Source organism: Perna viridis, chromosome 7 (assembly GCF_037379345.1).
Source record: "Perna viridis isolate PV_CMFRI_1.1 ecotype Kerala chromosome 7, ASM3737934v1, whole genome shotgun sequence".
Lineage (NCBI taxonomy): Eukaryota > Metazoa > Mollusca > Bivalvia > Mytilida > Mytilidae > Perna > Perna viridis.
The window spans coordinates 34321153-34338727 of record NC_142451.1 but is presented as its reverse complement, the minus strand read 5'-3'; the positions used below and the strand labels follow the sequence as shown (position 1 = coordinate 34338727).

At 32.0% G+C, this 17575-nt stretch overlaps 1 protein-coding gene across 3 annotated transcripts; it reads right to left on the bottom strand.

Moving 5' to 3' along the window:
* Positions 1 to 1532: 1532 nt before the first annotated feature.
* LOC148612426 (uncharacterized) lies at positions 1533 to 9660 on the bottom strand. 3 transcript variants are annotated; one of them, XM_088593843.1, is made up of 4 exons: positions 9280 to 9660; positions 4796 to 4918; positions 3313 to 3525; positions 1533 to 1605 (listed from the first exon to the last, which is right to left on the bottom strand). In XM_088593843.1, the coding sequence occupies exons 1-3, from the start codon at positions 9608 to 9610 to the stop codon at positions 3344 to 3346; spliced, it is 636 nt and encodes a 211-aa protein (XP_088449969.1). In that variant the 5' UTR covers positions 9611 to 9660; the 3' UTR covers positions 1533 to 1605; positions 3313 to 3343. The 3 variants fall into 3 exon arrangements, with proteins under 3 accessions (XP_088449969.1, XP_088449968.1, XP_088449970.1); XM_088593842.1 differs by lacking the exon at positions 1533 to 1605 and adding an exon at positions 2791 to 2931 and having other exon boundaries at positions 9280 to 9658; XM_088593844.1 differs by lacking the exons at positions 1533 to 1605; positions 4796 to 4918; positions 9280 to 9660 and adding an exon at positions 3861 to 4787 and having other exon boundaries at positions 3201 to 3525.
* Between the last annotated feature and the right edge of the window lie 7915 nt (positions 9661 to 17575).

Genomic DNA, 17575 nt, shown 5'->3' with positions numbered 1-17575 from the left:
ATAATTAAAAAAAAACTTGCATAAGCTTCCAGATTAAGCGATTGCAGATACAGAGAACCCTTAATTACATGAGGTCACATGTCAAAAAAAAAATAAAAATTACAAAACTTTTCAGAATCCGACTAATTGTCTAAAGTCAAAACACTCAGTTTTTTTAAAGATTGTGTTTTACTTTGTACTGTTATGATGATATAAATCTATTATTATATAAGGATTATGCAAGTTGTTTTTGAGGTTCCACTTAGCACTTCCGGGTCAAAAAGCTACCCGGCCACCCCTCAGTGTAGCATCAAAACCTATAGATATGCATTGTATGTGCATTATATGTTTGTATGTTGAATAAAAGTAGTCAAAATAAACCTTCGAATTTGTACTTTCAAATTATATTTTTAATTTACAATAAAAGCGAATGAATATTGTAAACATGTGTGAGAAACGGAAAAGGTACGATTATGGATTGTCAGTATTATTTATTCAGATAAACTTTATGAAAAATTTTTACAATCATTGTACATTTTGTATAATAATATCTTGAAATCGTTGTTTTTCAAGCTTTGCAACGGTATGCATATTAAATGTATCACATAACCTAGGAATTCTCAGTGAAAGTTCAGTTCGAAAATTACTTATTTAACATGTGAAGTAAGGAAAACTTAGAAAATGGTTAGTTGAACCATGAGGGTAAACTGTACGTGGTGTAATTTACGGAAGCCATGTATGAGGATATCATTTCTTGTATTGCTTTGTATTGTATACTTGTAAATTTTAACGATTCATTTAAGTTTTGAAACTTTACTGGCTTCGTGGTGTTTTTTCTAATGTTCAAAAGGTCGACACTTTTTATTTGCATTTTCTATCAGAGTAATCAGCATGTATAAAGGTTAACTGATTAACAGTGTCAACGAGTTTGGTTGTGTTTATAATTCATTTATCGGCAACTTTATTTTTTCTGTTGTTCTTACTGTGGTAACTCAAAATTCCATTGACAATGGTATTTCATATCGGCTGTGAATTCGTCAATAAGCAGAATGATGTCAGTTCTGAACGTTTCGGCAAAACATTATATCACGGGTTCACTGTGATATTTCCTGTTCGCCTCCAAAACTGTCGATATTCTGTATGTATTTGCACGTGAATTTGCTATGAAAAATGGCACTAAAGCCACGTAACATGCATATTGTGCCGGGGGCATAAACCGCTACATACGTTATAAATCTATCAGTTACAAACTTGTTTTTTTTTTCTGTTTGTAAAAATTATTCCATTTCAAAGTGTTATGAACTATCTTTACGAAATTAATAGACGTTTTAAGCCTTCATTTTGCGGGGTTGTTTTTCCAAATCTTCGACAGTGTTAGATGGCTGTGACTGATAAATAGTTCAATATTTTCAATTTAGAAGGCGGAATCAAGGAGAATATAGGAGAAGAAGTAGAATTATATTCTATACATACAAGACTTGATTTTTCCATACACTTTCCCTACCTTTACACCTCAGTATCTACTTTTCCCATTGTCATTTACGCAATACAAATGATGGTAAATTCTTTTAATTAAAACTATTTTGGATGTACTGCTGTCGTAGTCATCATCCTTTTATCACTTTGCTGAAGTAAATGAAGTCAATATAGTTAAAACCTTACTTTTAAATATATCGCAGACACAATTACGAATCTGACAGTTCTTTATGTTTGTAATGAAAATTAACTTCTTTTAGATAAAGATGATCGCGAATCAACTTGAATGGAGTCTTAAAGAGTATAAAAATGTAGAGAAAGTATTAAGAAAAAACAGTACAATTTGTTTGATATTTCTTAAAACACCAACGACCGAGAACAAAGTCCTTTCCAACGCCAAACATATTTGTCTTGCCGACAGAGATTCGTTATACTGTAGATTTTCAATTCTCCCTTCACAATATAAAACTGGGTAAAACATTTATTTTGTTTAAAATCTCTTTTACTGGGTAATGGAATAAATACTTTTGATTATTTTTAGACTATCATCCAACATCAGTACAAAATGACTGAAAGTTTACAAGCAAGTAAAATCTCTTGTAAATTTTTTATGAAAAAATAGTCGAAAAATAAACATTAAGATAATGAAATTATCACTAAGTTAAACATTTTCATAGACATTCTTATGCTTGGTAGACTAGTTTGTGAACAGACAATATGAATTTCGATGGCTATCACAATTTGTACTTCTATTTGAGGGCTGTCGTACATGTAAGTACATATAAAAAGTTTTTTTACGGTTTAGTTCGTAATTTCACTGATTTAAATCATTTACATATGGTGTTTTATATTAACGGTGCATCGTTTTATAAAGTTCCAGAAAGTATTCGCATGTGGTTTTTCAATTGTTTTAATTGAAACATGTAAAATGTTTTTAGCGTAAATGTCTTGTGATTTGTGCATAATTCCCGGCGCTTGTTTATTAATACCCACACTATCTATTTTTTTTATCATCTGAATATTACTATAGTTTATATCCACATGGTCTACAAACTTCCGCTTTTGGTTTGCATGTCACTCGGTTTCCTTGTTTAGATTCATGGTATCTAAAACCTAAACCCCGAGGGCATTCTCCAATCTTAAATTTTCCTTTTCTACAAATAAGAAATTGATGGCAACCACCCTTTTTAAGTGGATAATAACCATCTCTTTTTTTAGTGCAGTTTGGCATCCAACCACCGTTTTCAGGTGAGACATTAAAGATATTCCTGCATCCCTTATTCGTTGCAATCTGTGGTCCGTTACTACTGTCTGGGCAAATCCCAACACTTTTTAGCCTTTCATTGTCGCAAATCATGAACCGGTTTTTGGACTCTTTTTGTGGGTGAAAGCCGTCTGATTTCTGTTCGCAGCTCGGATAAACTGTTTCACACGAACCATGCACATACTTTCTATGTTGATATTTTCTGTAATTACCTTGAGTGTAATGAGTATAATTATGGGTTTATGATTGGCTTAAATTTTGTACATGTAGATAATTCAATAACAAAGTTGCCATAGGAAATTGAACCATACACCAAATTAATTTTATTAGCTTCATCATAATGTAAAGCCATACTTAGTCTTCTTGTAAAAAAAAACTACCTAAAAGTATCTTATTTTTTGGCAATGTTGGCAACTTAAACTAGGAGAACGGACTTTAAAAGGATTACTCTGTGTCTAAAATGCTAAATTGCACAAAACAATTATGTATAGCACTATCATTTTAATTTTGAACTAGCCTGCTATCGGGCCAAACGTAAGACCCCAATACCGCGCATATGCAAATATTTTCTAATTAACAGTTGAAATTCTTACATTTCGACTTGAAAATTTTCCTATTTCCACATTACACTAGCTTGTAATCTAGGCACTTTTGTTTAATTACATCGAACAATAATGGGTATTCACATTCTTTCTTTGCTGGTTGTCTTCCATTTACACCACCACAGTCAAAGTAAGAATGGCACTCTGTTGGGTCAGCTATGGGAGCGAAAGGTGTCCAGGAACACTGAACCTTAAGTGGAGGTTCTACAAAAAAAGATATATGGGTAATATTCTGATTTTCTCATACACCCTCTAAAAACATCAAGATGAAAAGTATCGCTTTAACCCTTATTATGCCAAAAACACTCACCCTTAAATAGCCTTGGCACTCAAGGGTTAAACTCGTTCCAACGATATGGAATGCTCTTATTCTCTATGATTTGGTTGTTTTATCTACTTCTTAGACAGATAAATATTAGCAATATCACACCATGGACGATGTGAAACAAACTAGTGATATAAAAATATTACAATGGCCATTGGCCTTTGTGTGGTTGCATATCATTTTCTACCTCATTGGTCGAAAATGACATTTTTACCTGTTTCTTCCAACACCATTGGTGACGTCAAAATCGGACGATCACTAGAATTTCTGCCATGACAGAGCCGGATATCAATCGGTATCAAAGAGAAAAAGATTTCACTAGTGTTATTTAATTTCAACATCATAACAAACTCATCGAGGTTAAAATTAAAAATGGATTTCACTGAATTTCAAAAATTTTGTATTAAATTGGCTCTTTGCATGAGTTACCTTCCTTAATTTGTTATTCTTTTTTTTTCTAATTTTCATATACAAACAGACAGATACAGACATTTATTTAATATAATACAGGCAAAGACATTTTATTTGTACAAACATTATATGAAAGAGGAACAGATTACTTTGCATCCATTAATGATACAAGTGATCAATAAAAGACGATTGTAATAGAATGTACTATAAACTTATGTAAAGTATATTGCAATTACTTAATCAAGGCAAAGTGATATTAGAACATTTAATTCAAGGAAGAATTTTAAAATCCTTTTTAAAATTCTTTACGTCAAAAATATAGCATCAGAGGACCAAGAAATAATTGCCTGGTTGGTTGGTTTTCCTGTATCTTGAATCACATCTATTGATTTTTATATGGATTGGTATTTAAGAATCACCTAAACAAATTTCACATGTTTTTATCAATACACTATCATATATGAAATTTGCTTTCTAGCTTATAATATCTTGATAAAGATATGAATATCATTAAATTGGCCGAAATGATTGACGGAGCCACAAGTAAACCAGTATTTAAGGGAATTAGAATCTACTTAATTTTAAAAGAAAAAGAAACAAAAGCAATACAAATTAAATGTCAAATGCTTTGAATTTCAACGAATACAACGGAAGTCTAGGACTTTTTAATTGGTCATTTATTTCTGATATGTAATTAGGTCAAACTTGGACAAGGCACACCGTAACTATAGGTGTTACCAATTTGGCAGTACTGTCCTTTATATCCTTGATTACACATACAAACAGGCTTTAGTTTTCCCTCAGACCTGAGAATACAGGTTCCGCCATTTCTACAAGGATTCCTCTTCAAACCACATGTACCTATATCATAAATACATGTCAAAAATATTATAGTAAATGGCTCGTAATATTGACACACATTGTTCTTAGAACCAGGTTAAATATGACAAACAAAATATGTGCTATCTTTCCTTTAAAGATAGACCCACTATGGTACAAACATACTATAGGTAACTAATGGTGAGTAGTCATTAAAAAGGTTTTCCCTCTCACTATATATATATGTGTAGCATTTGAACCTGATTTTAATATTAAAAAATAGCACATTGCATAACCTTATAAATATCATTTATTTATTAAACTTAACTGCTCTGAGTCGTTGTATCATGTACATTTTTAAAATATCTTTGTCAAATGCAAGAACTGGATTGCACTGGATTACATTGACACTTTGTTGTCATATTACAAAATGAAATTTAGGTAACAAACCCCACCTTACTTGCATGAGTGTTACAAAATCCCTGAGTCCACAAATCTTACAAAATTATTAGAATAGAAAGATATTTTTAACAGTTCCTTAGTTATTACAATATTAAAGTTAGTGACATCACTACAAAAGAATGAACTGAGGGAACGTTATGATGTATCCATCTGCAACATGAGAACCGATTTTTTCACTGTGTCATAGTTTCCTTTCCTCATTCGTCCCCGGGCGTACCTTTTAAAAGCAACTCCATGGTTGTTTCCAGGAAAGCCGAAGACACTTACCACACCAGTGTACATGGTCTATCCTCCAAGTGTTTTAATGGAGTCTGGCTTGCTCATTAACTTAAGTTTTGTTGCTATCTTTTGGTTATTTCATGTTCGTTGTTGTGTATGTCTGTTTCCCCTGTCTAGTATTTATCCTCGGCATACAATGGATATTCTTTTGATTTCGACTCGAATCTTGGTTCCCTTGACTACTCCATTAGTCTAATTGGAGTCTTTATATGCCCACTCTACATAACAGAACACATTAGAAATTATAGCTTTCAGTTGATTCAACCAACAGAACAAATAATCAACACAAAAAAAAAAAAAACAAAAAAACAAAAAAAAAAAAAAAAACGGAAAAGAAAATAATCAACACGAAAACAAAGTGTCGATGATACTTGCTCAGAGGCAAGTAAAACTTCATTTCCTACACCAACTACTAAAACTGTCCATTCGTAACTCCATAGATTCATTTAATAAAGTAAAAAATTAGGTAGCCCATATATTTCTACACACGTTTCATCCCTCCCTGCAAAACTTAAAGTGAATTCTTGATGTGTTGTATGACTAAACATTCCAATAGTAAAACCCGTAACCACAGTTGGGAGGGTTGTTCTTCGGAAAGCCGGTTTGTACAATAAACATTGTTCTGTTTTTGTCCGATGATTCTTTTTTTTGCCGATGATTTATTCACAAAAAGTAATTTTCAGACGAATGTTTTTATTCCAAATAAACTACAATGTCAATATGAATAGATTTATGAAAAGGTAGATTTTAAAGTTTTATTTTTAGTATGAACAACAATAAGAGCTCCAACAATAATTTTTCATAGTAATGGTTATACAAGTAAAATGCCATAAATTCAGAAAATCATTCACTGGCTAGTCATACTTAATCATATATCACCTATGTCATTATAAAACCGACGTGTTATCTAGATTTACCCGAAATTCTTTTATAATTGTGTATTTTAGAAAAGACCAAATTTAAATATCACTGTTATTATACGCTGGGAAGGGTGGGGAGGGGGTTGACTGCAAAAGATACGGAAACACAGGGGAAACATCCAATTTATGCATCGTAAGGGTAAGCTCAATCTTCTTTTTTTGAAATAATAGGACCACCAAGTTGTTTATTTTGTTGCCACTCATGGAATACAGATAAGTGGGATATTGCCAACTCGGAACGTAAAGACATCCCGTTTTGTTGTATGATTCTTTTCCGTGTGTTTCAATGACGGCTAGGGTATACCAGTGTCGTTACATATACTTTTATTTAGGCACTTGTACTGTAGATAAACAAGAGACTCTAAAGAGCCTGAATCGCTCGCCTGTCTTAATGAGCAACATCCTATTTTTTTTTGTAAAAGCGCCCATTTTGGATAAAATTCGCGTTGCTCATAACTAAGGATTTCATTAAATAATATTCAGTAGCTTCTGCAGAGAAGGCTTTTGTTAGTAATAACATAAAAAAGCAAAATAAAACTTCCATAAATGACAATATCTCCGACAGGGCTTACGAACATTTGATCACAAACATATTTCAGCATGCTGAACACTTTTACTTAATGTAAGAGTTCGGTAAAACCTAAATGTTTTGTAGATACATTCGAAAAAATACTGCCTGACCTCCCACTTTTTCTGTTCTATTTTTAGTAACAACGGCGGTGTTTTTCGACGAATAAAAAATCCCTAGACCAATTCTAGGCAAAATTCCCTGAAAAATCCATATTAAGTTTGGTTTCAATTGGTCAAGTAGTGTCAGTGGTGAAGATTTTGTAAAGTAATAATATTTAAAATAGCAACGAAAAACGCACAAAAAGGGCAATAAATCCAACATGACTAAACAAATTAACAGAAAAACTCGACCACAACTTGATATCATCGTGTAAAACACTTTAAAATTACTTCATGTCAGAATTTAATTAAACCTAACGGTTTTGGAGATATATGCGAAAAACTGTTGACTAACCCCCTTATGTCCTGTTTGTGGTAACAGCTGTCAAGTTTTATCCCCACATCAATTCTAGGCAGAATACCCAAAGGAATATTCAAAGTTTGTTTCTAAATAATTTGGTAGTGTCGGAAGACAATAGTTTTGAAAAACTGTTAACGACGACGATGACGACGACAGACGCAAAGTAATGACACAATAGAGTCAGGTGAGCTAAAAAGGAGAATGTATGCGTTTGCTTGAAATTTAGAGGGATTAATTTATTGCATATTTCAATTTTACCCTCTCATTGTCTTTCGTCAAGTAACGCCACGAAGCATATGTTATGACCTCATATTTGAACCTAGTAAGAAACGTTTTGCAACGAGGTAATTGCTATAATTCGGTGATTCTTGGTTGAATTCAAATGTTGCATGTGAAACACTGAAAACGTGTTAATATTATTGAATGTTCAAGTAACATTTGGCCATGATCATTTTCACTGAATAAACAAAATCAAAGTATGGTGTAAGCGCTGCCGTTTTTAACATTAGTTACAGAAATTTTAAAGAAAAGAATTTACACACAAATCACTATCATATTACTGTAAATGTCTACACTTTATACAAAGTTCAAAGAATAAATAATGAAAACTAAACAAATTAACGAAGTTATTTGTATGAATAAGGGCCTGTTAGTTGCTAAATATGATAATATTGCTTCAAAATATTTTTATTTCCATATATTGTTTAAAGCATCAATAAAATTAAAAAAATACTTCATAAAATGTATCTCTTTTGGATGTCATGTTGAATTTAAAAATAGATAATAAAAGTGAGCATATTTTTCTTCCAAATGTCTGTTGATATATCAATTTATTTACTGTGTTTTTACTATTATCTGAATTCTTCAATTGAATTGTTAACGTTTTTTTACCTCCATTTTCCCAGTTGAAAGATAATAAGAACCACACCATTTTATCGACCTGTATTTAAAATATGACACCTTATCACTTATCACAGCATTTACAGTTAAACCTCGCAAACGTTTCTCAGGTCTACATTTTTTATACAGCTAACTTAATCCAGGTACCATTTGAGTCCTTTACAAATGATATCGATATCGGCTAAAAGAATAGGTCAGTCGAAAACTGAGAATAGAAGTAATCTGACCCAAATAGTCAAATGAAAACTTACGCTTTCAAATTATGATACTTGTTTGAGTGTGATTTTGAAAATGTTAATTTGCACTCGCTTTTAACAGTGATAAATGCATATATTATGATGAAATGTAAAGGGGAAAAGAAAGGCTTTTATATACCAAATATAATTTTCAACAAAAACTGACCAAGAAATCCGTGCGTCTCGATACTTTGAAAAATGTATTCTGTAAGAGAAAAACGAGCAAAACAGTACACGTATTTGTGCTATTGAGCACTGGCCGTTAAGTAATTACATGTATCATTTTTAAGAACTGCAACAAGAAGTTTAAGATTGTGTATTTCGGTGCAAAGAATGTTTGCCATGATGGCATCATAATTTACAACAGAAAATATCTTTTGTAGTTTTTGAAAAACAAACAATTTTGTAGATGAATGAGCAATGAATAAAGGAAGTTTTTACGTAACTCTGGGTCAGATAATCTGTCAATTAAAGTGTCAAAGAATAAAGAAAAACTATAAAATTAAATAAAGTTGCACATTAGGCTTCATGTCTAAAACACATTATAACAAAGTAAAAGTTAAATATCCATTATACCTTGCGTCTCACAGCCAGAGAGTCCAGAATAGGATTTCTTACATTCTTTGCTAATAGTGTTGAATGATCTACCTTCACCACACTTTACCAATACCCTGGGTTTAAAGCCGGGCCATGTGCACAATAACCATTTCCGGCAATCATCACTTACAAAGGTACTAAATTGATGATTTCTATCACAGAATCTTTGTCCATTGACCATAGACAAAGAAAGAAAAATCAAGCTACAGATTCCAAGTAGGTATGTCATTTCAAAAGATCTATAGGCTTGAACTCCGCAATGATGAAAAACAAAATTAACGTGTACAATGGAGTTGTGACTAACAAACATGTAGCAGTAATTCGAGCTCTAACAGTCACAGATGTTGAAAAGCGTAATTTATAAAGAGTATATCAAATTGACCAAAATCATTATCATGTATTGAAAATATCGTTATTACTTGGATATTACGAATTAAATAACAGGGGAAAACGATACTAATGCTAGATATAATTTAAAAGTTTATAATGTTTATTTTGAGAATACTTCCAAAAAGACAATAAAATGTTTGCAGGGATCTAAAGAATTAAATCTTGATAGAAGTATAAAGCGTAATTCAGGTTCTCGAAGTTTTAGGCGAGACTGCATAAATAACACCCCACCCAGCTTTTAAAGCAAGTTGAGTGTTTCTAATACTAATAATTAAGGTATTTAACCCCTGATTTTCTACTCACCAAGAAAAGATTACTAAAGAAGTGTCAGGGGAGCATATATATACTCTAGTAGATATATAATCAGCTTTCAAACATACTTATGGTGCATGTGAGGGAATTGTTATGCTAGTGACATATTAATGTATAGGATTCAAGAGTCCACTTTATAACTTAATATTATTCATAATGAACATGATATTGACAAACTATTTTATTGGGATGAGTTTATATACCTCCAGAATTTTCAAAGTATTCTTCTGATCAATCTTTTTCTGAAGTAGAGGATGAGTTAATACATTTTTCAACTGTAACTGAACAAATTGCACTAATTGGAGATTTTAATGCGAGAACATCTAACGATCGAGATTTTGTTATGCAAGATGAAAAATTATTGAAATATCTAAATCCTGAAGATGATGAATTTGAAGTGAATTATAAATTCTTTTAAAATTTTAGAGGGTAAAAACATTCCTTTGGGCAGATATAGTAGTGACAGGGGTAGATTTAACTAACCCTAACAACTAGGGTAAACTTTTGTTAGAGTTTATTTGTAATTGTCGACTTTTTTCAGATCGTTACACAGGTAGAGCATCATGTATAGACTCGAGTACTGTGGATTTTTTGTTGGTTTCACCAACCCTATTTGATTTTATTTCTGATTTTAGTGTTGATGATTTTAATCTGTTCTCTGATATCCACAGTAGCTTATTTTTCACTTTTCATTTTAACACAATGTCACCAAACCAAGGCAATGATAAAAGTGGTAGTTGTAATAGAATAAGATGGAACCCTCGTAAATTGGATATTTTTTTGGAAGTATAGTCTACCAAACGCGAACAACTGCAGACGATTGAACAATTATTGGTGAAAGTTAATGTTAAAAAAGACGTCTGAAAAAAAATAACAACCTTGTTGGTGATCTAAGTCAAATACTTACTTCTTTGACAGAAAAAGCTTTACCAAGGACGATGATTGTGATTTACCGTCTATGTACTGGATTCCCAAACTTCACAAGAATCCATACAAACAACGTTTCATAGCTGGATCTGCAAAATGTACCACCAAACCTCTTTCAAAACTTTTAACTTCTATACTCACAACTGTCAAAGAGGGTCTACAGTCCTACCACTATACTTGTTACTCCCGTAGTGGTATTAATTCAATGTGGATCCTGAAAAATTCCAAAGATCTTTTGGAGACAATCAGTTCAAGACTATTATCTGAATATAATAGCATTAAAACCTATGATTTTTCAACACTGTATACTTCTATTCCCCATACTCAGTTAAAGTCCCGACTTAAAAACATTATACATCGTTGTTTTTCCAAAAAAGATGGTACACCTAGATACAAATATATAGTTCTTGGTAGAGATTCCTCATACTTTGTAAGAAATAATTCCAAATCATCTTCCAAATATACAGAGGAAGATGTTTACAAAATGCTGGAATTTTTAATCGACAACATATTTGTCCAGTGTGGTAGACGTGTTTTTCAACAAACGGTCGGCATTTCAATGGGAACAAATTGAGCTCCGTTACTTGCTGACCTATTCCTTCATTCTGATGAGGCTGACTTTATAGCAGATCTGATCAGAAAGAAAGAATATCGTTTGGCTAGATCCTTCAATCTCAGTTTCCGCTATATAGATGACGTATTATCTTTAAACAATCCTAATTTCGGGGATTTGATACATCGCATCTACCCAAAAGAACTTGAGATAAAGGATACTACAGACACTGTGAAGTCAGCCTCATATCTTGACCTACACTTAGAAATCGATGGTAAAGGAAAACTATTGACCAAACTTAACACAAACGTGATGACTTTTCATTCAGAATTGTCAACTTTCCTTCCATCTGTGGCAACATCCCTTCGGCTCCTGCGTATGGAGTGTTCATATCACAACCCATACATTATGCCAGAGCTTGCCGAAACTACGCAGACTTTTTGTATCGCGCTAGAACTCTAACAAATAGGCTTCTGGAACAAGGTTATGTTGCTACAAGATTGAAGTCATCACTACAAAAGTTTTATGGTCGTTATCATGAACTCGTGGATCGTTATGGTGTATCCATCAGCACCATGAGAACTGATTTATTCAACGGGTCATGGTTTTCCATCCCTCGTTTGTCTACCCCGGACAACTCGGCGGGTGTTTCTAGAAAAGCAGAGGACGCTTACACTACCGGTGTACCTGGTCCATGCTCCCAGTTTCTGGTGGAGTTTTTAGTTGCTCATTTACGTTTGTTACTTAGTATGTATGATTTTAGTTACTTTATGTTCTTTGTTGTGTATGTCTGTTTTCCCTGTCTGGTCTTTGTCCCTGAATTACATTCTTTTGATTACCGCTATAACCTTGGTTCCCTTGATTACTCTTTAGTATAAGCACCAATAAAGGTAAGGTTACTACCAATAATAAGCCGCAGTTCAATCAAGATTGTAAAGATAAACGAGAGATGTTCAACAAAGCTAGAACTACATTTAATAGAAACATTCTAGCGAAAACAAAGACGAGATGAATAAATTGGTTAAAGAATACCGCTCGACTTTAAATGCCAATTACCAAAAATGTACAGAAAAGTGTTCAAATGAGTTAAGAACACTTTCAAAACATGATAACAAAGGGTTCTGGAATGTCTTGGACAACTGGTATCATTATACCAGTGTATAGAAATAAGGGTTCGAAGACAAATCCTATCAATTATAGACCTATCACCTTGATCAGCTGTCTTGGAAACGTTTTCACATCCATTATTAACATGCGACTTAGTACACTTGCAAGTGAAATTAATTTGATTTCAGAAAATCAAGCAGATTTCAGAAAAGGTTTCTCTACAATTGACAACATCTTTGTATTGCATGCTCTGGTGGAATTATATTTTGCATTTGGAAAGAAACTTTTTGTATTTTTATTGATTTTAAACAGGCGTTTCATTCTGTTTCCATGTCTTGTCTTTGCTAAAAGCTGCAAAATTATGATATAAAAGGGAATTGTTTCAAAGGGATTTATAATATGTACCAAGGAATCAAATCATGTGTTAGATATAATGGTTGTGAATCGGATTTCTTTCCATGTTTAACAGGTGTCAGACAAGGTGAAAATTTATCTCCTTTTCTCTTTTGTATATTTTTGAATGATTTAGAGGATTATTTTAAAAGTTTAGAAGGTCAATGGTTAGATACTGTCAAGACTAGATTTAGTGAAGAACTCCATATTTATTTAGAGTTATTTGTGATTTTGTATACCGACGATACAGCTATTTTATCAGACATACAAAGATCTTTAAATATTTTTCAGTCATACTATGATAAATGGAAGCTTGAAGTAAACGCTTCTAAAACAAAGGTTATTGTTTTCAGTAAAAGAAAGTGCAAGGATGATTTTTATTTTTTTTTTATCGCGAAAATTTAGAATGTGTTTCATATTTAGGTGTTATATTTAAGTATAATGGTTATTTTATAGAAACTAGAAAGAAAATGATCAATCAGTCACAAAAAGCTTTACACTTTATTTATAGATGTATACCAAATGAAAATATTCCAATACAGTTACAATTAAAAATGTTTGATTCAATTATTGAACGAATTTTATTATATGGTTGCGAAGTCTGGGACTATGAAAATTTGACATTGATTGAAAATGTACATTTAAAATATTGTATACTCCAATATACTCCAAAGTTATGTGTCTATAGAGAATTGGGGAGATTTCCACTAGAAAATGAGAATGGCATCTAATTGGAGCAAACTTATGTCTAATGAATCTAAAATAAGCTGTATTCTTTATAAACTTTTGTTAAATCTTAATGATCAGTATTCTTTTAAATGGGTTAATTGTATAAAATTTTTATTTAATAATACTGGTTTTGGGTATATTTTTGTGAATCAATCAGATTTTTATCAAGATGGAAAAGGATGTATTTTATGCAAATAATGAAATTTCAACATCTTCTAGAGGAAAGTTTTATAGATCTTTTAAAAATTGGTTTAGAGAAATATTTAATTCGGTTGAAGAAAAAAATAGAGTATGGTTAACAAAATTTAGAGTTTCTAATTTGAGAATTCCTGTAAAAACAGGAAGGTGGGAAAATATTCCCAAACATGAAAGGTTTTGTAATCTATGTGAAAATGGTATTGGTGATGAATTTCATCTGTTATTTATATGTCAATGGGAAGTAGTTGTCAGTTTGAGAAATAGATTTTTACTAGATTACTATATCAAATATCCAAGTTAAATTAAAATGGAAAGTTTGCTATCAATTTGTAATGTTGATGTTTACAAACGACTTTGTATTTTTATAACAAAAAAAAGAATAGCTGCATTATTTTGAAACCATGCATAATTATATTGTATGTTGTTATTGTGAATACTATATTATTATTCTATTACGTTGAATGTATTGTTTTATGTGTATATACAAGTATGACAATACTCTCATGTTACATATTCATTATGTCTGAGTTATCTTATTAAAATCTTGAAAAAAAAATCTATAACAGTTTAAACAGTTGCATCTTGGGAAAAAAAGATCTAACTGAGATAATGCCATTTTTTAAGAAAATTTAATCTTATCCAGTAATCCTGAGCATTTGAAACTCAGCTAATAAAAGATGGCAAAGAAAATAGTTATTAAAGCCAAGTCTACATGCATATCTAAAGCAACATTTTGATACCTATCAAAATTTTGGTCTGTTGGTTTTCACCAGTGTTATTACAGTGAATGCAATGCAGTGCCGAGATACATAAATGACGGCAAAAATATTTCAAAGCATTACAAAAGATGGACACTACAGAGACCTCTTTAAGTATATAACTCTTTCCAATTTAAATTTGCAATTCTAATTTTTGCAAATCCCCAAATCGACATTTTTAGAGTAAATATATTATATTATGCACCAAACTGTGTGGAATTAAATTGGAAAAACAAATATAATAATTTCATTGTGAAGATAGTAAACATTTTCTTTAAGTTTTGAAAAAAAATGGGAAAATTTATTCCAATACGAAAACTTGATTTCCAATTGGAATATTGACTTTCCAATTGGAAAACCAGCTTTCCCATTGGAAATTCACTTTTTCCAATTGGAAAACAAAATTTCCAGTTGGAACCTTTCTTCCCATTAGAGAAAATAATTCCAGTTGGAAAATTAATTTTCCCATTGGAAAAAAATATTCCAGTTGGAATATTGATTTCCAATTGGAACATTATTATTCCAATGGGAATTATTTATCAATTATTTGACCAATTGGAGGACAATTTTCCTATTGGAATTTTTTTCCAATTGGAAGTTTTAAAAGTCAAATTGTACAAGGCAAATCAAATCGAATCAAAAATGAAAAACTTGAATTATCGAAATTAGAGATCAAATGTGATACCAACAATACCCAAAAGTGGCTTTTTTTTTTGCATTTTTGAGTTATTTGTCCTATATCAACTAAAACCCTCTTTGTAGTGAATATAAATCTAGAAGTCCTGAATTTCAAGCGATTAAATATAAAAGTAGACCGGGAACTTTAAACATTTCACAAAACTTCACCAATATAACTGAAAACCTAGCCTTTTACTTACATGTCAATGTTAAAGGTACAAAAACTGTATACCATGACACTCCCGACTTCTGTTGTTTTTTCCTATGTTAAACTCTGCTTATTGATAATCATTACGAAACCTATCAATATGCATCAATGCAATCAGATGGTTTAAATCTTAAATACCAGTATTAGATATTTATGAATATTTTTTTTATGATTTTGACCCTTAGGCGGATCTTCATTTGGTACATCACAGAAGCAACAGCTAAAGGAAAGCATGTCACCTTACTTTAACACATCATTTTGACCGTGCAAACCAGCTGTCACTCTATCTATCTCTTGAAATACGGTATGCTTGATGGAGAGGTAGTGACTGCCAATTTTAAAGTCTTTGGTGTGATTCCGCCAGGGATCAAACTCGTGATCTCTATTCCTTATGATGAGCACATTTACATGAGACTACTAATGCGGTTTATAAAATACATGTAGTAATATTATGTTAAATTCATTTGTATCTAAATATAAGTGTTCAGTAGCAGTACACTATTTTTGCTGTTTAGATGTGGATCATTAAAATGTTTAATTTGCCCCAAATGAGTTCTAACTGATTTTAGCAAGTTTTACATGCTCAAGCTCAACTACTCTGATACCAATATGTGCTTGATATAAGATTATTATAACTGTAAAGAACTCCAGAGAAATAATAATTCACTATAAAGTTGTCTTTGATTTTTATAATTCCTTTTTATTATATTCCTTATTTAATCTGGTAAACAAATGGATCATCAAATTTGATTCATTTTGACCGTTTTTGAGTTATAAGGAGTCAACCCCCTCCCCTATACACACACACACACAATTCACAATTGACTTTTTTATTTTTGGTCCGATTTCATAACTTTTAATACATGGATTTCTTAGAAAATCCCTGCCTGCATTTTTCAATCACATTATAGATATTTCTTATGGTTTTCGAGTTATTAGGGACTGCGTTCTCCCCGGGCCATTATGGCACTGTTATTGCAGCACTATGATTTCTTAGCACTGTGCTATCAGTAATTAATTTAAATTATAATGCACAATGGGCACTGTGTTATAATTTTGAAGGAAGGGGAAAGAGCTGTGCTACGCCAGTAAGCACTGTGCTATTTAATAATTATGGGAGGACTCTGAAGGGGTCAAAGGGCCACACCCAAAAAATTGCCTTTTTTATTTTTGGTCCAAATTCAATTTTGTTTATAGATTCCTTATCAAAATCTCCTTTTTAAATTCAGATATGTAACAAAATCAGTTAGCATTCATTTGGGACAAATTAAACATCATCATATTCCCTCATGTATATGATACCCAATTTCCCTATTAACTTTTGTTAAAATCCCTAGAGCAGTTTATGAAGAGTAAGGATTACAAGAAATATGGACAGAGAGTGATTTCATATATTCTCCCAATCTTTGAGGGGGTAAAACAACCAAAAAATACAAAATGTTCATAAATCATCTGATATAGCCTATTAAGGACAATGCATAACATCAAAATAACTGTTAACACTTACCAAAAATCAATATACAGTACATTGTACCTGAACCAATTCACAGAACTAAAATTGTGATCGTCATTGATCATTATCTTTCAAACCACGTCGCTTCCATTTTTTGACATGTGAACAGCTTAGCATGGCACAGTTGAGTACAGTTAAGTCCTTCTGATTCTGCTTATTTCCCTGTCTAATTTAATCCCTACAAGTATATGAATTTCTTCATTTTATATGAAAGAGTAATCAAGGGAACCAAGATTATAGCGGTAATCAAAAGAATGTAATCCAGGGACAAAGACCAGACATAGAAAACAGACATACACAACAAATAACATAAAGTAACTAAAATCATACATACAAAGCAGCAAAAGTAAATGAGCAACTCGGACTCCACTAAAAACTGGGAGCATGGACCAGATGCACCGGTAGGGTAAGCGTCCTCTGCTTTTCTAGAAACACCCGCCGAGTTGCTCATAAAAAGTCAAGTCCGGGGTAGACAAATGAGGAAAGGAAAACTATGACCCGTTGAATAA

Coding starts and splice junctions, on each gene's coding strand:
- LOC148612426 (XM_088593843.1), bottom strand. CDS start 9,610: ATGTTTGTTAGTCACAACTCCATTGTACACGTTAATTTTGTTTTTCAT. Junction 4,919..9,279: donor CTCTGGCTGTGAGACGCAAG/GTATAATGGATA, acceptor TTTATGATATAG/GTACATGTGGTTTGAAGAGG. Junction 3,526..4,795: donor AGGACAGTACTGCCAAATTG/GTAACACCTATA, acceptor CTTTTTTTGTAG/AACCTCCACTTAAGGTTCAG.